At 39.5% G+C, this 21,683-nt stretch overlaps 1 protein-coding gene across 10 annotated transcripts in view; it reads right to left on the bottom strand.

Moving 5' to 3' along the window:
* Nucleotides 1-21,683, bottom strand: part of LOC113687134 (uncharacterized) — a 38,378-nt gene that overhangs the window by 16,022 nt on the left and 673 nt on the right. Inside the window, exons 2-5 of one of the 10 annotated variants that reach the window (XM_089191087.1) lie at nucleotides 21,611-21,678; nucleotides 17,368-17,500; nucleotides 9,826-10,019; nucleotides 247-3,026 (exon numbers count right to left, since the gene is read on the bottom strand). In XM_089191087.1, the coding sequence (XP_089047213.1) occupies nucleotides 247-2,728 (2,482 nt within the window). In that variant the 5' untranslated portion in view covers nucleotides 2,729-3,026; nucleotides 9,826-10,019; nucleotides 17,368-17,500; nucleotides 21,611-21,678. Of the gene's footprint in view, nucleotides 1-246; nucleotides 3,027-3,099; nucleotides 3,449-5,042; nucleotides 5,111-5,919; nucleotides 6,145-9,825; nucleotides 10,020-11,822; nucleotides 11,995-13,239; nucleotides 13,475-17,367; nucleotides 17,501-21,610; nucleotides 21,679-21,683 lie in introns of those variants that run through there. The other 9 variants (XM_089191090.1, XM_089191088.1, XM_027204837.2 and 6 more) reach the window with 9 other exon arrangements.

Here is a 21,683-nt window from a genome sequence, read left to right as displayed (position 1 = left end):
TCATGTCCCAAATTGTAATTAAAGTATATCAATCCATTTTTAAATTTCTTCATTCATACATTCATCACAGTAATGATTGATGACATCATCAGCTAAAATTACTGGTTATCTAGTTTGGTGCTCCCTTTTAATTCTGGGAATTTAACTAGTGATTGTCCCTTCTTGCTAATGCATTTAAATTGTGGAAAGATGTGACATAAATCATAAATCAATAACTTCGTATTGATAAAATTACATTGGACATACCTTTCTTGTAAGACATATCACTCTCCTCAACCATACCTCTTGCTTCACCACTTAAAATAGTTGGTATTTTAGGTCGAGAAATTTTTTTCTTTCTCTTTTTCACTGGTTCTTTTACATCACCGTTTTCATCATCAAAAGTAATCAAATCCCCTTCTGCCACCACAGGAGAACTAGTACTTTGCATGATCTCATGAGGGTCACTTGGATCAAACTCTTTTAGAGCTTTTCTTGTATCATTATTTGGATAGGTGTTAAACCTCTGTACAGACTGAGCAGCAGACTGAAAATTCTCTAAAAGAGGAGATGAATCCAAATTAGAATCAATGTCTGGTGGCTGCATGGTAGTTAAATCTGGACAGTGGATAGGAAGTTCTGCAGCATTTTTCTGCGCCCTTACATAGGACAATCTCCGTAACTTTGACATGTTGTCGTCATGAGATGGTGACGATGTTCTTGCATGGTCCTGAGAAGTCCTTATAGGGGGGCTCCTGGTTAGATGTGACTTTTTGGAAAGTTTTTCAACATTTTCAGCAACATAAGCATCCTCATTTTGAAGGTTCACAAATTCATCTGTTTCTTGGACAATGGAGAGTGGTCGATTACCATGCCGTGGCACAGGCTGCAATATAACATCTTTGTTGTTCAAAACACCTTTCTCTGGCCTCAAGTCCGCAAATGTGACAGGTGTCCCTAATGATGGATCTTGTTCATGGTCCATGTGAGTTCTTTTGCTGGGTTTAATAGGAACAAATGCACTTTTTGATGAAGGTAGCCCACTGTCAGGTACACTAGAATGTAATCTGGATTCTCTAGTGTCCCTTGTAACAATTTCTGAAGGTGCTGGAGGTGCTGAATTGCACCTCTCTTCTTCCTCCTTTGAAACACCTGAATCAAAAGTAGAATTCACATTCCCTTTATCATAACTATGGTTACTTTCACTATCACTTAAGAGTGAATCTTTACTTGTTTTCCGCCCTAACGGCTTTGATTTGAGACAGAATGGGTTTCTGGATAGAGACGGTGACTCTGATCCTTGCCTGGTCATGGAGGGTCTTACCCTAGCCTGTTCTCTCTCAGATGCCTCAGTCTGTGCTCTTCCTTTGCTCTTTGAGCTAGGATCCCTTTCTTCAAGGGATCTTCTCCTCTGCGGTTGGTTTTCTTTATTACAAAGATGACTATCGGCAAATGAAGTAAATGAGCGGATTTGGACCTTTCTCACTTTGGCAATGCCCGTCCCTTTCGGGGACATCAGCGGTGACTGGATTCTAGAAAAATCCCCTGTAATCCCTGCTCCCTCAAGAGAACTTACAGATGTCAAACTACTCGATCGGATTTTGTTGCCAGAAGCACTTCGCTGCTCTTTGTAGCTAACAAAAGACGAAGGAATTAGCTCTTCGGACGCATACTGCGCTCGTCTTTTTCCACGAGTGTGCGCTCCACTGTTCGTGTCCGAAAATTCACTGATGCTCTGGTTTTCTGACTCGCTGGTATTGTCTTCGCCGTACATACTTGAACCAATCGACTTATTGGACGGCTTTCGCCTAATGCGCCGTCTGCGTTTAAGCGAAGTGTCGGGAGATGAACTAATATCGCTTTCAGATTCTGTAGAAGATCCCTGGCTGTCCGTAGGTGACTCAGAATAAGAGGTAGAGTTCGATCGTCGCGAAATATTTTGCCGGTTCGATCCCGAAAATTTTAAATCGTTGTAAACAACACTAGCGCCATCTTTATTACGCCTTCCACGCGACGTTCGCGGATAATGGAATTCGTTCACGGCAGGTCTGTCTCTCTGATCGTCTCGAGGACGATAGCTATTTTCCTGGGTCGCATTCCATTGCATTTCTGTTTCCTCTTGGCTTTTAATACGGGCCGACTTGGAGTGTCTGTTCGTTGGAGCTTTGCTGAAAACCAAATCACTTGTGTTGTTCGGGTCCCTAGACAAACTTTTCACGTCAGATGAAAGACCAGGGGGATAAGAAACATTTTGTCCATAGTTGGAGACTGAAGGGGGCGGAAATAGCGTGCGGCCGGCCCGGTCGACTCGCTGAGTCAACTGTTCATTTGCTGGTATCCCTGGAATGTTATCCATAAACTTCGTTCTTTCTGCTCCCGAACTAGCGTAAGGACTCGAGCTCGATTTGAGAGAATGATCCTGCGTGCTTCTTCCCGATAAGAGCGGTGCAACATAGTCCACAGTTTGCTGCGAGCTCTCATTTAGCGTTGAAGTAGGAACATAACTACCATGGGTGCGCGCCTTAGAGATTCGCAGTTGAGTCTTTTCACTTGTCTTCCCGTAAGCTTTTTTGTGCGAAATGCCCACTTCCGTTGGTTCCACATCACTAGTTCCTATCAGAGCTCGGTGAGACCCTCGCCCTTCTCTGCTGTTTTCGTACCTTCCTTCAGTTCTAGAGCGCGTCTGGCTCGCGCTCCGTGCACCCGGTCTCCCTGTTTCGGCGTCAAATTGTGTCGCGCGAGAAGACATGATCGTTTACAGTCTATAGATCGTCAATTGCACCGTCAGATGTTAGCGAAAGTTGGTAAAATTCGTTGCACACAGATTCCAAACACTGCAATATTTCCCAGTAACAGATCTGCGGAGCGACACGCAATGATTCGACCAACAATGCTCAAGATTCCGAGACATTACACTTCCTTCCCTCGCATATTTAAATCAAACAGGTTTGCGAAACGATTCGACAGGTAAACCAACAAAACGTCTTTAAAGATCGAACTTCCACGCACTCCAACGTCATGTAAATCGCTCCCTCGACGTCAGGAACCTTCGAGGGAAACAAAAAAAATATATGTCACAATCTTAAAGGGCAAGATGCACTCACGTATACACAAAATTACCCTTAATGGTGAAGTTATCTACGCTAAAATTAGCTACGGGCGGACTGTAACACGACACCAGCCTCGAACGCGATTTGATTGACAACCGTGAACACAGACTGTGTGCGCGCCCGATCTGCTCAACCGAAGACTTAACAACTCAACAGATTTACCAAGTTAATTCGGCAAGTTTAATGACTCGCGAGTTAATCATGGGTGCAAAAGTTCCACCGGAAATGCAGACACAGACAATCTCCCAAAAGTTTCAGCCAGCTAAGCTAGCATTCAGGCGCCTAAATGCAAACAACTGCCAAGAGTGTTTTATCCGACCAAACAATGTTTTGACTGACTCAGTTGTAGTTGTTCACTTGCAGCATTTAAGAAAGGTGTCAAAGCTATTATTATTGAAAGACAAAGGTACTTTGTTTTCATTGGGTCTCACTTAAAGCGCTGAGTATTGTTTCTAAAAACCAATCGCTCTCTCTTGCTGCCCTGACTAAAGATTTATTAAAGAAAAAAACCGAATTCTCCTTTCATTACAATTGAAGTTCTATGCTGCATTATAACGTAATTAAAAGGTTATTCTTCGTCCTGATTGCTCGGCAGGCCCAAAAGCTGAGCTAATTAGAGGATTCATTATTAATCAATCACTATTTATTGAAGGGTCTTCGTCTTCCGGAAATTCTTGTGGATTCTTAACCGCGACCCTTCTTCTAAGTGGCTTAAATTTTTCATGAGGGACAGAAAAGGACACAGATGCAAAACAAAAGTAAACCCGAGACCAATACGTTGGCAGAAATAGAAAGAAAAAAATTACAGTTAGTGCGAATGCACAGGAAAATTGCTATATAGCTGTTACTGCAGTCATTGAGTTTTTCTCGTGTGGCAGAAAAATGCAATGAAGCGACGCACCAATTATTTTCCTTTAGTAGGCGTCAAACCAAAACATTAGTTAAGTAAAAATGCTATTGACAAGGCTTCCCACTTCCGAGAGGTTACTTAAGAGAAAGCAGAGCGAAGACCTTAGTCTAACCACTACGTACTTTTCACTCAACATACTCGCTGCAGAGATAGACCGTCAGTCATATCTTGCGCAGAATTCCTAAACTTCATTTCAGGAAAAAAAAAAAAAAATTCCCGCCAAATGAAGGTTAAACTTTAACTCAAAGTGTTATCGATCGAGTAAAGTGACCCTGGACAGCTTGTGTTTCTTTCGTTAGCTGTCGCGTCAGTATTAAGTTTCGCGTTGCTAGCCCGCTGATTACACAAAATTAACATGCATATTTTGTCTTTCTCTCAGCCACTGATGCTTCTCGAGTTGTGAAAAAAATGTGAGCGAAACCACCACCACCGCAATGCTAGCGTGACGCTAAATTTACTAAACCACCTAAAGTACAGCCACACTTGGGAATTTATTTGTTTTACTATATTTGTTTTCTTTAAACTTCCTCCCTGTGGTTTTCCTTTGTTAATTTATTAACAAGAGATTGCATAATTACTCGTGCGGTGACCTTGCGCACTTGGCTTATCCGTGACTTGAGCGATAGTTTTTTTTTAACCAGCTCAACAGTGAGCCATTGAAAACGGAAACATTCGAAAAACATTGCCAGATAGCTAAAATACTTCTGGACACGTGCGCGAACGCTTGCGTGGAAGACGCGTGGAAGTCACTTTCCGTAGGTCACCCGCGAACGCGAGTAGTTAATCAAATCTAGATTCGTTCATCTACGTGATGGTAATTTGACCAAACGTAAAAACTTGCGCGAATTCACCAGACGTTTCAATTGATTGTATCTGCCCGTTTCGTCTTTCTTGTCCTTTTTTCTTCCTTTCAAATAATTGTTTAATCCGACAACAGTAGTTAGATTGAGAGATAAAACGTGAATCATAAGATATAACTTTCTAAAAACGTTTTAACAATTAGGAAACAATCATGGTTACTTTGAAACAGCTTTTTTACCGACCATTTATTTTTCCGCGCTCTTCATCAGCTAAACATCCGATGTTGTTTTTTCTGAGATTTCTACGCCAACTAAAACAAAATGGGGTAAAAACATCTTTATATCGAGCACGTAATCTAGATATTCCATTAAGATTAAGCGTTTAAGGCAGAACAAATAATTCTTGATATATTTTTGAAATGAGAGTGAATAATCGACAAACAGGATTTTCGCGAATGATAGATAGATAGTGTTATACATACATCCGATTTCTGCGAGGCAAATTTCTGACTACGTAGCTGAACTTTCCCTTAACGATATGATAGAAAAGTCGAAATGTTCTCGTCTAAATAAAGCTCGCGCTCAGAATTATAAATTCATGGCGTCTTCATTGCGATATTTTTTCCCCCATGGACAAGATTTCCTTCTATCTCTTAACTTTCAAGATAAAGATGTCCAAAGAACACGCTTCAGCCGTTGAACGAGTTGTTGTCAGTTGAAAGCGATAACCATTTAAAGACAGGCTGCAACACAATTGACATTTTACGGAGGGGACGAGTTGAGTTGTTAAAAACTTAAATTGATGAGCCATGGACAGATCTCATCGCAAGCGTGGCTGTTTCTTGATTGGGAAAAAAGCTAAACGGTATGATTTTAAAGCACCTATGAACGAAGGTGAGAAATCAAATGCGCAAATGAAACCTACTATTGTTAAGCAACAGCCTCTTCAGCTGGAAAGTTCTAGCTCTTCTTTGGCACAAAACCATGCAAATTCAAAGCATACCTTTGTTAAATATGGTTAAACGTCTCAAGTTCTTTAGGTCAAATGAGATGCTAATGCGAAAGCTGAAAATAGCCAAGCTGCCGACAAACCGAATAAAATCCAAGAACTACTATTTACCTCTTTCCAATATGAGTTAAAACCCACTGATCTGATGGCTTCGGTGGTAAATCTAAGGTAACGAAAGTGTTCTAGTCTTGCAGGAAGCAACAGCGCTCCACCTACCCGCAAAAAGGCTCTCGTGTTGAAAACGTTTTTGTAGTCGCCAAATAAGCGTTTCAAACATACTTTTTGCTGGTGTCTGTGTTTTGTGTAGGCGAACGACCCCCTCGCATGAGACAATTCAAGAATCAGGTCGTTGATTGAAACAATATCAAATTGCTGATAGCTCGGAAAGTTCTCTAGCACTCAAAATAGCAACAGATAATTGAAAACGTGTGTTGCGACAGAAGATCACAGACTAATAATAGGAAAGTCCTGATGAGAAGATAGATGAAACTCTGATAAACCGGAAAAAAAACGGCCCAAATGCGGAGGAGTATTTTGTAACCCATGTCTTTGTCTTCTCCTCTTAAAAAATTTTTGCATGACTTTTTTTTGTTACTGGCTATTCACAGTACATCCTAATTCTCGTCGTCATGAACAATTTTCTTCCTTCAGATTCATCCTTACTTATTTGTTGTTTTTCTGCTCTAACGACTGATTACTTTAGGGCTTTACTCTGTTTATCGAGTTTGAAGGCAATTTCCTTAGTTTCCGCAAGACATGACACTAAAATCACGTTCTAAGTAGAGCCTTGTATGTATCGCATATAATCCCTTAGGCAATTCAACTAAAATTTCGAGAATTTTCGTGATTTAAATTACCAATCTTTTCTCCCCTACAACGTAATTATAAAAAAATGATAGAAAAAAAAAATTCTGGGTACACTGAACTATTTCGTTCATGACAGTGTTTGTCTTATTATAGTTTTCTGGATGGCAGCCAGCCAATCAGATAACAAGTCAAGGGAATTGCAAAGATGTTCAACAGAATTTCGTAGCTTACACGTCTTTATTTCCACGGCTATTTGCTCAAATTTTGGAGTTATAAAGAAGTCGTCGTAGTGCTTTATGAACTCACAGCTGATAAACCGCTGAAACAAAACTACCTCTAAGGAAACTTTGTTGCGCAGTGACACGTATGTTTTGCATAAAACGGGGAATTGATATCTTCGGAACTTAGAGATGTAACAGGGCACTGAAGTTGTCTATTTTGAGCGCGACTTCAGACAGTGCAGGAGAAGATTGGAGATATCAGGGCAGGAAAAGCCATAAAAAAACCGTCTTAGTTTGTACAAATTCGAGAAATGGCAGGAACTTCATACTCCTTGAAATGTGACCATGACCACAGATTCTTGTCAAAAGTATGAAAACCAGGAAGTGTTTGATTAAATGGATGGAAGGGATCCAAAAAAAAATTGAATGGAAGGATATGTCACAAACTCCAGACTTACACCCTTTGATGCAACGCTTTTAGAGATTAAATGGCAAAAATGACACAGTTTAAATTTTCTTGATCTTTTACAAAACATGTGAAAGCCTTGCGGAATTTTTTCTTTATTTTTTCATGTAACTAGAAAGCTCCACTCAGAGCGTGGTGATTTCCTGCAGACTTCAGGAGGAAACATAGTTCCTGAACCCAACATAAAGTCGCATCAAAGACCTCAACTATGTACGTACGAAGTTAAGACTTCCAAAACGGGCTTCAAGCCACTAGATGTACTCAAACATTAGTATCAGGGCGCTCATCTCGGTTGCGGTTACATTTCAAGTACTTCAGATAGTTGCTGAGGCATGAATTTTTTTTTTTACGCCATCCCACCTCTTAAAGCCAGCAAATTAATTGCTTATTCTACAAAGCTTGTTCGTTTATAGTCAAGGACACACTTTTGCCCCTATAAGTGGGATTTGGACAAAACAAATTTTGCGTTTCCCCGACAGTCATTGTCTAACATCGCGTATGGATTATCGCCTTAAGTAGTTTTGTTCTGATGAAAATAATCCGTAAACCGGCAAGCTAAATAAACAAATTACTTTCCAGACTTTGTCATGCGCAGCTTTACAATAATCTGTTTTGCAAAAAGATTGTTTCTCCAATTTCCTTGTGCCGATGATTACATTACCAAAGAGATGACTTGATTCCATGTCAGTGCAAAATACTGTTGAAGAGTTAATATGTTTTAAGCTCAATTTGCCTCTAACTTGCGAGTAATCCACTTCCAAGTTGTATCAGTCTAAATTTAGAAGCCTTTTGTCTTTATTTCATTTCCCTGCGATACAAATCTGAAGCGAAACCAGCCATAACAATGCATAAAAAAACATTTTGTTGTTTACTTACTTGGAAGTATCATGAAAGACAAACACTTCGTTCTGAAATGATTGAATTATCTCAGAAAGTAGATAAAAAAAGGTTTAGAATTAAAAATAATTGCTGTAAGAGGGAATCGCCTAAATAAGAAGACAAATACCAACAAAATTGGATAAAGCACTCGGATTAGAACAAGCACTCTTCAGTTGTTGGACTTCGTCAAGCAGCGTACCAAAATAACGAATTAGTCATCGGTTTCGCAGTCGAATTTGCCAGAATTAAGCGCATTGTGCCGCTTCGATCGGAATTCTGCTCATGTGTGAATACTCTTATCTTCATAAGAGCTCCCCTGAATTCTATAACGGTACAGCAATTCGAGGTTCAGGCTTTTTTAATGGTACTCTATCAACAAGCCTTATCACACATGAAGTTCCCAGTAATTTTCAGATCTGTGTTGTACTTGGTCTTAAATTTTTCTAATGCTTTGCTGACCCAATGCGGTAAATGTTTCGAAAAGGTATCTTGAACACTTCTATTTCAGCTTGTTTTGACGTTGTTTGATGTTGAAAAATTAAGCAGAGTTCTATGATACGTAAGTCGAAAAACATCAAGGATGGATAAGATGGTACACATATGGACTGAGCTATTTTCAAGAGTTCAAAAAAGTAATCGGCCTAGAACGCTTCGGATTCGCTTTACTCCGTTATGTGATTAGTCAAGAAACTCCCGCCACTTTCCTAACCAATCAAATTCATAAGCCTCTCTCATCCCATGACCCTATCCTCGCGGCCCTATTATCTTTTTGGTAAATACATATAGTGAGCGTGTCGATTAAGTAATTCAAAATGAAGATTTGGGTCAAGCTACGACAAGGGACCGATCAGATGAGACCTCGAAAGAACCCAAAGGGCTTTAGGGGCGGGAAAACATGTGCAACTAAGTCGCGATGGTCACTGGTTGAGAAAGAGACACATTTGTAACGAGTCTTACCAATCACTAAACAAAGCGACCCTAGACACTTTCGAAGCTCAAGCTGGTAATATCAACAGACATAACACCGATTGAAAAGATAAGTCAATTCTCTTGGTAAACATTTTTAACCAGCTTAAAACCAGACATTTTAGGCCCAAAAGTTTTAAATAAATACTTCCAGGCACGAGAAAAAAACTCGACTGACTCACACTGTACATCAAAGAAAGCCAAACGAGAACACTCCAAGAAATAACGTTCTCCCCGACTGACTCGGAATCGAAACCTTTAGAAACAGTTACTAATTTTCGGTTTAAGGCTTAAAGGCTAAATAACCAATCAGGTAAAAACCTGGGCGCGCATGTTAATTTCTTTGACAATATCCCTTGCCCTGCCAACAAGGTAGATGCTTATTGACGTTGGCTGGTGGCCACGTTTGGGAACATACAGAACAGGACTGAATGTTTCTTAAGAAACACGTTTTGATCCTCAATCTTTAAAACCTCTTTTTGTAATAATTCACTTGTGAAACACTGCAGAGAAAGGCTTCCAGTTTTTCGGTACGTTAAGGAGTTGTTATGTCATAACTTTCTTGTAGAACGTGATCAGGATGTTTCATTGAATTCGCGATTTCAAAGGATTACAATTTATGCCCTTCACTTAGCCGGTAATGCGTGGATTATTTCAAACCTACACGCGCGCGCTTACCAACAAACGTGTTTCCGTTGCAAATTCTTAAACCATCAGGTCGCACGACATAACACTGCAGCCGTCTGTGCAACAAGGCAGTCCCTCTCCCCACTCCGATTAAGCAACACGCAACCTTCCCTCCTCCCTTAGATCTTCACGTCCAAAAAAATATACGTGTGCTTCTTAGAACTGTTGTCGAAAATTAACGCGTGCTGAAAGAAAAAAAACGTGTAAATTATAAACAGCTTATGAACTTTAAATCCTGTTATCGCTATTGGTGACCAACACCACGATTCTTAACAAGTCTAGAATGTAAACAAGGTGTAATAGAAAGGAAATTGTCACCAGAGGCAAATGTGTTTGTTTTTTTGGCTCAGCGTGTTGATTTCAACGCTGTCGCCAGCACACATTTGAAACAAATTCCACTTTCGTGTAAAGCGCTACCAATTACCCACGATCATTCATGTTTCAGGCGTCTCATCAAAAGAGAAGAATTAATTACGAATCTTCAATCGGATTTTCCACAGCGCTAAGTTAATTTAAAATCAGTTTGAAATCTTGTTATTAGTTCAATCTCTCTGTTTGAATAACTTCTTTAACTTAGACCAAAGCATGAAAGAATTGTTTTTGTTTGCCGATCTTTTTCGCATAGCTCTGATCACAACGGCGAGTCAAGAATAAAAACCCCTGAAATAAAAAAAGGCTTTTCGTTTAGTTGGAGACCACGTCACGCCACAATTTAAAAGCGCTAATCGTATTATCAAAGTGTTTATTCTTCCACAAGACAAAGGAAAGGAAGCAGACTAACGTCTAACCAGACAATGGCTTTCGCGTAAACAATCCTGGTTGCCAACACGAAACATTGGTCAGGCCAAGTTATCGACCACAGTAAAAAAGCATGTATACTAAGTTATGCCACTAGCTAAGGTCTAGAACATATTCAGGAGCTAATAACTTACTAAAAGGTTTTTCTGGAGCTATGAGAGGTGTACTGTTATAAAGAGAGTTTGTAAACTTGGAGCAGTCCCCTGGGAAGATATCATGGCAGGTCTTGGGTACAAAGTTTGTGGAAAAAAAATACTGCGCTTTCACGGAAAATCAAAATGCGCTGCACAGTGAAATCAAACTGAGGGTTGAATTACTGAAAGTTCCTAAGCACTGCTTTCCCAAGTGTTTTTTTCACCACGCTGTGCAAGATGGTTCTCACTTAAGCCCCTCTGATTTCGGTATCTCAGTGAAAACCATATCGGAACAATTCTTTCATATGTCACCAGTCGAAAGTCTATAAATGCTGCACCAACTGGGCGTTACACGTCATTGGAATCAAATACATAGCACGTCTGTGTAGTACTGCTTATTATGCTTAGCTAAGTCTTTAGATAAAATCCTATTGTACCACCAATCACACAGTTAAGCTGTAATTGTTAAGCAGTGCTTTAGCGAGTAACTGTTTTAAAACTTTGCTTTAGAAGGTAGTTCTGAGCCTATATTCTTTGGATGTAACTTCTTAATTGCTTAACTTATGGTCGTTCCCACGAAAAAGCAATATGGCTAGTCGTTGACATATGTGCAGTACAATGTGTCATAAGAGGGATCCCACGAACCAGTACCTTTATCATTTTAAACGCCAGCAGCACAATATACGCACTCTTTAGGGTTCATCAGTTAAATTAGTATTTGCCCTATAAGTGTAATATCGCCTGTTCCAGCAAACTTTGTTGTATGAGAAACGTGCGCATCATTAGTTCGTGAGTAAAGTCGAATTCCGCATATTTTTAAGTTCAACTCTACGCAACACTTGAAGAGATGGAGTTTAGCTGGAAGAAAACAGTTTTCTGCTCCCGTTTTGTCCAAACAAACTTGTAACAAGCTCATGTCAGCCACTAGAGACTCCAGTGGCAACAGTCATTGCGGTTAATTTACTCTCTTTAGAAGATACCCAACCTAACAAATTACATTACAATAACTTTCCATTGTGTTTGTTGCTTGAACTAAATTGCATTCAAGTTACTAACCGGATATTCTCAGCCGATACTGATGAAGTCGTGATTGTGGCCAAACACTTTGCTTCAAGAAGCTAGAAGCTCAATAAAGCGAAGGAATGTTTTTAGACTCCTAGGGTATACACAGGTTTACACAGACTGACCAGATTGAAGTTACTGACAGATCTCTGCTTGTGATTGTGATGCATCACAGGGATTTTTAAGGAACAAAGAAAAGGCTTACATGACGTCATAATGACGTAAGTGTAATAGCACGCCATGACTTATTCCGAAAAAATAAAAAGAAGTAGGGATTTAACCAAAACTGACACATCTCTGCAACCATGTGTTCGGAGATCTTACAACAATCCGGAAAGCAATTTCTTGCGTAAAATACTTCCGCATAAAAACTAACATAATATCAATAGGCCTTTGAGCGATGTACTTGTAAAGATAAAAGTCTTATTAGCCATAGAACGATCATCAAATGTCTCTTTCCAGAACTGGATAGCGAGCTGGGGTAATGGGTTCAAAATTTAAGGCGATATAACGGGACATAAGTATGTTTGCAGACTACTTTAGCCCACGATACGGCCCGTTTTTCGGGCAGAGCCACCTTTAACTCCATTAGGAGCCGCTTATGGGAAAATATTATTAAAATCCCTGATTAAACTGTACAAAAAAAAGTTCAAATTTCAAGTCTGGATATAAAACCTCGGTTGGAACCTTTCAGATATGAGCTACTGAGTTGTTATCCAATGTGGTTTTGTTGTTCATGCTGTCCGAGATTGCTTTAAGTTGTAAAGCTGTTGATACAATCTTAGAGTCGTGTGACCATTCTAAGGCAGCCGTATGTTGTCGTGTTACCGTTTATCATGCTGTTCGAGATGGCACTAAATTTTCAGGCTCTAAACAAAAACTACTTTCACATGATCTTGTTTGACATGCTACAAGAGTTGGTTTCAATTTTCCACTCTGTCGACATGGCAACCCTGTTTTTGAACCTCAACTTAAAGTTTGCGCGTTGTAAGCATTTACATAAAGTTATTTGCACTGCTTACAATGCTCCTTGACTTTCAATAGTTAAAAAAATTTAGTCGCACAATTTTTTTTTCGATGAGTGTGGACTTTAAGTCTACTATAAGTAGCTCTGGTGCATGTACCGTCTATTTTTTTTCAGGGTTTTCTGACCTTTTTGTATAAAGACTGCAACGTAATGACTTTCCTTTGGATTGTTTCTGTGTAGATATTAGAATCTAAGGCTTCCCAAAATTCAAAGGCTAGAAAAAATCGATCGGAGCAGTCACCGATACGTTTTATCGTCGCCGTATGCGAAGAAATATCGATTTGGACTGTTTTGCTCTGCAACGTATAATTTCAAGACAGCACTCTTAAAGCGCCGGCCGTACACACACACACACACCATTGGAAATGCACACAATTCACTTACTGACTGATTGCTTCACATCTTCTGAGCCAAACTGGTCAATTGCTACGATATCTTTTTTGCAGACTGCCGTTAGATTCCACACGTAAAGGAAATGGTTTCCTCTCGCAGCGTAGACGAAGGCGGTTTGAGCCGATACCGTGCCCAGGTGTGGGTTTTTATATAGATGAATTAATTCAATTACAATTTTAGACACACTTGACTTTAAGGTCTTTTCGTGATAGAAACTGCATGCAACATTCATCAAAATCAGTCTTCGGTGTTAATCTACATTGACCGTCTTGCTCGAACCTTCGATATGTTACTATAATTATTCCTGTACAGGCATTCATGTGCATTCCCCGCAAATAACTTTACGGTATCATTGCATATCATCACTCGCACCGCATAACATCTTCAGAACTAATCCTGTAACTGTAACAGCTCAATAAATCTACTTTGAATTGGGTCATTTCCGTGTTGTCACAGTGATTACAGCTTATCGGTCTCTTTGAGCCAGGCACGCTTCTTTGGATGGCCTGGTAATTAGTCAAATACCAAATTGATTGGCAGCTGGATTCTCACAACGTTGTTAGTGTATTGCAACGTGAAAGTTTGCTATAGTACCATGGCCTGAATGCATTTACAAAAGTGTGCCATACGGCGTCAGAAATATCTTACGCTAAATGTTTGAAGGGAGGAAATTTAGGATTCCAGAAAGGAAAACAAGTTTTCTACCCTCTATGTTCACATTCTCCAAAATATTTTTAAAAAAACTGGCTATTTCTTGTTGTTTTCTGTAGAGAATGGCAATGAAAAGTAGCCGAACTTACACGAAACAGGGTTGTCTTATTCAAGGTCTTGCTGTTGGTTGAATATGTTATACGTATTTACTGGTAGATAATATCGTTCATATTACTGAATCGTAAACGGCCCTCTTTTTTACCATTCACCATGCAACCAATTCACTCCCGCCACGAAATGTCGAGTTGTCTAGGGGAAAGTACTAGGAATATATATTTTGAACGCGATGCACTCTCCTAATCACCAGCTCCTCAACTCCCGTAATCGACGACAGACACAGCTTTACCGCGATCTTAAAATGGACACTTTGCATGATTTAGAGCGTGATTCATTCATGTGATAAAATACAACACGCAGTCTACTCCAAGAATACAGTTGAAACCCGGAAGTGGGGTCAAATACATGGCGGCAAACTCAATAGCTTTAGCTTTGTTTTCTCGTTAACACGATTAAGGGTGCACTCTAATCATTTGCAATCTTTTTATGTGAGCATCATGAAAATAGGAAACACATGGAAAGTGACCCTCCTACTTCTACGGATACTGCAATCACAAATTTTCACTTTAGACCTGATTTTTTTTCAGTTACATGTTCACGCAGTTATTCCTGAAGTCATAAGCTTTTAATCTCAGTGAAAATGTTAATCGACTCACCTATACTCTTTTGGTATAAATCAAATCACGTTCTTTCACAAATACTGCAGTCTAATTAGCTGCCCCTCTCGCTATCTATTCCATGGTGGCTCATGAGTTGGGAGAGTCGCTTAAAAGTGTGCGCGCGGTTGTAAACAAAATAAAGGTAAACACGAGTCTGTCTTGTTGTAAAGTTATGAAACACTGTATAATCATTTTATACTAAAACAATCAGATTATTCACCTTGATTTCCTTGCGTGATGGTCGAGTCGAGCTTCTCCCTCATCAACTATAAGGCGATAGAAATCTCGAGTTCGTAATCTGATTGTTTAATGGACTTTTTTTGAATTGATTGACTACCTCAGCCCTGATGCAGCTATGTGGTTTTTGATAGGAGTTGCGTGTGTAGGCAGAGGTCGAGCTTAATGCGCTGTTTAAAGAGTTTTATCTTAATCGTCGTTTACCACTGAAAATGGTGATAACAAACCGCTAAACGGGCCGGACATACGTTGCTTTACCATTACGAGGCACGTCTTTTGTTATATAGTTGTAGTGGCCGATCAGCTAAAGATGTCTAGAGCCCCAAACCGGGCACACAGTTGCCTTGTACTCTCATTTTGGGAGCAAGAGGTTGTAATAATTTGCAAAAGAAATAATTTTTTTTTTTCACCCCTGGATCTATTCTGGATCAAAGATTTGAGGTAGAGCAGGCGAAGTCGGGGGGAAATTTTTAATATTTGCTTTTGCAATATGAACTTAATCGTGGAACTAACTACAATTGATTTGCAAATTCTTGGTAAAAAATGCGCGGAGCTAAAAAGAACATTTTACACCGGGTTTAACTTATAGAATTAGATTCAAAGTTTCTAAATGGCAGAGCAATGTTATCACTTAGAACCAGGAGATAAAAAAAAGTTTTAGACGGATCAAGCAGAGTGGAATGTGACGCAGGTTAGATAATTGTCATTGTTGATCATTGCAATGCAAAAGTAATAATCTTAAATCAAGTAAGAAGTTAATCATTTAACCCTTTCACTCCCAAGATCTGATTAGTAATTCTCCTTACTATCTGCCATACAATTCTTATGATGTTAGTTCAGAGAATTTGGTATTGGATCAACTAATAATCCCATGATTGATATTCATCTCTATTCTCATCACCTGCCTGCTTGATATTGTTTTGGTATTGTAAGGAGAAATTCTGTCTTGGTCACTTGTGGGAGTGAAAGGGTTAAACGTCATGCAAAAGACGTGAAAAGTTGAACAGAAGCATGGCAGTGATTTATTATAAAAAATTCACTGCATCTGATCTTTGACATCCCTTCTTCCAGAAAAACCGGCAGACAAATTCGGATAAAAATTACAAACAGTTTGCGAAAAGCAAAGGAGAGCAACTGGCTGCGTTGAATTGGAGATCCCACATGAGACAACTATGAAAACGGACGGCAAATCCCCCTATGCATACTTGCTAGCCATTTTGTTGTTTGAAACGGAAAATGAATGTCTCTCTTCTACTTGCTGCTACCAAATATGGAAGAGACGTTGAACAGAAAACTCCCCGTGGGGGAGAGGGAGAGTAAGAGAGTTCTGAAAGAATAAATGTTTTTTGAACCAATACGGGTTTCCTTTGCAGTTCACTGATACCCATTTTTGCGTGGGGACAGAGGCTTAGTGGAAAGAGGCTTAGTGGTCTCGAACCCAGGCCTTTGAAGGTGAAGCTGCGCGCGCTAACCATGATGCCATCGCGTGTAACGTGGAATTTTTCCACAAGCATTTTGATCAATATCTTAGAAAAGATGATAATGGCAGACTTGGCGTTTTGGTACAAATTGATGTTTGCGACCGTTTGCGAAGTAAAACTTAGTCCAAAATCTTGGACTGAGAGTCGAACCGATTCCGAACAATTGCATTGAAAGGAGATTACGTGAAATGTTGATAGAGACTTCGGATTTGAGATTACGAAACCGATCGACTGATAAAGGCGAACCAGGCTGGGACCGTACTCATGAAAAGCTTCTTGTAGTTTTTAAGAAAATAATTATTCGTTTTTAGTTACCAACAAATTACACCAGGGTCTGTGATGCAGTCGAAGACGGACATTTTCCACTTCCTTTCCAGTTTTAGCAATTTTTACCAATGGTACAATCATAACAGGCTACGATTAAATTTTCTGTTTTTATACGGAGTAATACGTTCCAATTAAAAGAAATTATCCTTAAGAGCGATTATTCTTTAAGAAGTTGATTCAAAGACTAAACAAGCATTTGATAGAAACTATAAAAACAGTTAAGTCAACCAAATTAAAGAACCTCTTTACAGTAAAAATTTGAACAATTTTGTTGAAAATGTACTCACGGCTTTCTTTGTCGAATTCCCTTCCCAGACAAGGAGCAAAACTAAAAGAAACTTGGGGCGGGAGGCAATTCATTCACTACACTACGCACTTCGTTACAGCTATCCCAGTCAAATCTCTGAAATATTCTATACATTCCAGACACTTCTGTGTCTGCAAAAAAAATTGCTCTATCTGTTTCTTGTACATTGAATTATCTGCTAAATTTTCTCAACATTTAAAGGTTGCCTATCGTCGCCGGGAGTTTGCATTGCAAGAAATGAAAGATTTAGCACCTGATACGTGAAACATTTTTTGCTATGATTCAACAAAGCGTGACCTTAAAGAATTTTGACTTATTCCTTATGAGTTTGACCGCTTACCTTGACTGAAATACCTCCGTACTCTTGTTGCAGAGCGCTACTACCAGCAAGGTGGAACACAGCCCAGGTGACTGAGATTTTGCAAGGAAAGAATGCAAAACTATGACGTGTCCGTTTGTCGCCAAAACAAAATCTGTAATTGAAGAATACTTTGTGAAATTTCCGCCAATTAAGAGGGAGACACTAGGCTGAAACTATTCCAAGTACTTGTCACTTAGCGTGACGAGAGCGGCTTGTCTCCTATACAGAACCGTTTCAAGTGCACTTTTCGCTTTCTCTTCTCTGTTTTTAGATTTTGAAAGGAAGCCTTACAAGCCAGTATATGTACATTTGACAAGGTAAACCTGCGTGAAGCTCTTCGCAAATTCTCCCCGCATATTGACCTGTCCGGGGTCAATTCACGAGGGTAACAATGTCCGCCCCACAATCGGATTATCGTTTGTTATGCTTTCCTTGCCAGCAAGCCGCAAAACATTTTTCCGCAAGTGTTTCAGATAAGTTCTTTAAGCACAACGATATCACCAACAATCGAGTCCTATTTGTTCTCAATGTACGATTTGAATTGATTACAATGCAAGAAAAGAGGGCTCAACTCCCCGAGGAACCTTCAAAACATCCTAAATAATATTTAAGAGAAAAATGCCAGGCAATTCAGGAAAAATTCACACGAGTTTTGTTTACGGAACATATACCAGCCTTGTCCCGCGCTCGTGACAAGACGGATGACACCTTTCTTTAATAGTTATGTAACATGTTCACCCGCCCCTCTAAGGCTAAGTTACATAAGGAACCAGTTTGAAATTGTTGCAATAACTACATACAAGAGAATTTAAATACATCTATGTTGTTAGACGTGGGCCTCCGCCCTTTCCGATCACATTTTTCTAATCAACTGCGTGTATAGCAGCTAGCGCAACGATCATTGCCAGGAGAAAGCAAGTTTACTTCGACAACTACACACTTCCCGGTGTTAACGATAAAACCAGGCCCGAAAACTTTTCCTCTTTGAAGTCTCCCTGTATATGATACCTCTTTTTGATCAAGAAACTGGCATTCGTTTGCCATTGAAATTTCGTATGTAGGTTTATACTACTCAAGCGTTTTAAGGCGTTAGAGAAACTCTTGACCAGCGCGTTGCATCACGTGCATTTGTTCCGTTATTTGGGAACTTGTACTTCCCTTTCTTGGCATCGTAACTGGCTGAAGAAAGGAAAGCGCGAAACTTGGTGTTAGTTTAATGCTATACAGTATCCAATTTGTTAATGGTGAAGCAAGTGATCACGACATTTTTCGACGCCTTGAGCTGTTGATACGGAAGTCGGCGTTAGACGTCTCTATGCTTTTAAATCTTCCTTGCAGACATTGTAATCTGCGGAAGTGAGTACACATTGGAAATATTTTTTTCTCTTATTTTAAATTGGCCAACTTTCTGCGTTTCGGTTTAGGACGATGCAAAAAAAGGGTTTCTCAATCAATTTTTAACTTCGTGGATGTAAGGGTTTTGTTGCCATGACGATTACGTAGCCCGAAAAAATTGAGTTTTGAACCAAAATATATTCATAGTGAACTTGGAAGCCACCATGATGTGGTATGAAGGACAATGCGGCCGGAAATTTTAACTGTCATTAAAGAGTTGCTAGGTTCCGCAGGTTTACCATGTTTGACTTATTAGCAGAGTTCTCATCTCTGGTGCGTAGAGCGATGTTTTTTTTCCGTATTTGTACTTGTAAATAAGGTGGTAGCCTTGGTTTTTAAAGTTAATCCTAATCCTAAAAGACGAGTGTTTTCAATGCGGATTACTAACAGTCAAGTAGTTGCGGGAACTTCCTAGAGTAATTCTCTTTAAGCCTTTCCTTGATCCGTAAAATAAATAAATATACTCCATGTTGCTGTGCCTATTTTCATTAATAGATCACAGATGACGTCAAATTGTGGTGAGAACAAAAAAAATGGCATACGAGGTGCAGCCTGAGCGCTGATGTTCTTACCACGTTTTGACATCTATTGTTATCTGTTATCGTGCAGACCCACAGCAACATGGAATCTATTTGTTTGATATGATAAAAAAAAGTTAAATGTTGTTAATGGTAACGACATGTAAGCGTCTGCCCTCTACTATGAGTATTAAGTAATCAAAATGCGTTCAAAGCTAGCCTATTATATAATCTTTGTTATTCTGTATGTGCTGAAACAAATACGCTCGTCCTTCCTTGAGATGTAAAAGAAGTGCGAAGCATAAGCAAAAGACAAAACGCATCAAGTGCTATTGAGAGATTTTCATTTCGGTACCAGGCAAAATATTTCTCATAAGTTGAGTCATGTTTTTCACATACTGATAGGTTGACGTCACCACAAAACACAGGGGCAGAAGCACTAGAAGGGGAAAAAACTACTCTGTAAATGGATTACATAACATATTTTCGAGTGTGCAACATTAAAGACAGCAGACGACAGACGCCGCCATTTTGATTATGACTTAGCAGCCAGGCCCTCTACTTGTGACGTTGTAAGCCTCAGACAACAAACGTACATAGCTAAGTGCGCATTTTATTTCCCGCCATTTTAGCTCATTTCAGAGACGCTTGTGGTCGAACGTTGATCACTTTCGCCTCAAAAAGACATCATTTTCATGCCGCGAAATGATGAAAATTCTCCGCTCAAGACCCTGAAACTAAATCCTGTCAGGCGGTACATTCCTCTTAAACCAGCTACCTATGGAAATAAACTATCGATTTACTCGTCACATATCATAACGCGCGTAGTGTTTCGGTTATCTTAAACTTGCTATCGATATTGTTTAGGCTGGTACTGAGTTGCGGCAAAATTGATAAGTTGATAACTTCCGTGCACTTTGGTATTACAACACAAATCGCTTAACGCTGATGTTTGTCAAGAATTAATTGTTTATTTTTTAAAATGGCATACAAAAAACAACACATATTGCACACGCTTTTACCTGGTTTTAAGTCATTAAAGCCATTAAATGACCAGTCAAAGAACAAGTCATGAGAAACTTTGATCTTCCGAACACCAAACAGAATTTGTAAGGTCATTGTCGGTAGAGGTGTGATACGGTGCTAGATGGATTGCACCAGATGGATTACCGTTAGTTCAAAAGTAGAAATGTCGAGGCATTAGTGATTGCCCTGCCAAGTTACTTTTCTTTTTTTCTTTGACAAAATTGTTTTGAACTCAGCTATTAAATTATAGCGAATGAAGAAATAAAATCCCATTTTTACCTCGTCATTCACCACCTCTTCATGTGATTTTTTTTTCAGAAGTAATTATTGTTACGAAATCGTGAAAAATTCTCAAAATGTAATATTAAACATCTTACAACAATTAACACTGGCGGAACTCAGTTTCTTTAGTTTCCATACGGCATGCACTTTCGTTTGAAGAGAAGCTTGGCTAACTGTTGAAATTCAGTCTGCGTTGAGGTGCAATGTGCGTGGTGCATGTAGCAACCCTGCAGTGATTTCCGCACGGAAAATTAGCGACGGAGCGAAATAACCTCACGTAATCTGTTAATCGGATCATTTTATAGTACAAATTGTTTACGCATAAAATACGTTTAGCATGTTAAGGGCTGATATGGTACAAACAGAATAAGCGCTAGCTAACCTCATTCGGTGAGCGTAAATCGACATATCGTGTAGGAACAGGTGTAAGGTTGTGCAGAAGTTACAAAAAGGCGATTTGCTTCTGATAAAATTTTACAAGTCGAGGTGTTACTTGGTGAGTTCAAAGGTGCACGAATCAGTCGCACACCAAATTGGAAACAAATGCTCGTACGTTCTCTTTATCGTTTCAGAAATCGTATCACTTTTATTACTTACCTAACCCTAAGCAAATTCATGATGGTTATTGCGGAACTAATGAAGCTGCAGCAAACAGCCCTTTCTCACTACAAAGACGTATGATGGCGAAACACATGAAAGTAGATTACGATTAAAAATTAACTCGATCGAAGGGTAATATTTATTAGAATGTTGAACAGCTTAATTTATGTTCACTGCTTCCAGTTTTCCTTTCACGTTCGAGCTAATTTTATAGAGGGCGGGAAAAATTCAGACAACTCAAGGAAAGGTGAACTTGTTCTTGTCCGGCCACACAATTTCCAGCACAGTAAAGGTATATGTGAAACCGTCGACGCGTCTAGGGCGGTGTAACCTGGATAAGCGAGGACTAATGATAGCTATTGAGCATAGTTATACTTTAAGTTTTTTTCACAATGACTTACCTGTGAAGAGAATCTCCTAAAAAATCACAGCAAAATAGTATTAGGCAGCCTCAGTTGGTTGAAACAACCTAAA

This window comes from Pocillopora damicornis, chromosome 13 (genome assembly GCF_964200805.1).
Source record: "Pocillopora damicornis chromosome 13, jaPocDami1.2, whole genome shotgun sequence".
Taxonomy (NCBI): Eukaryota; Metazoa; Cnidaria; class Anthozoa; order Scleractinia; family Pocilloporidae; genus Pocillopora; species Pocillopora damicornis.
The sequence above is the reverse complement of the archived record's forward strand: the minus strand, read 5'-3'. Positions and strand labels throughout refer to the sequence as shown.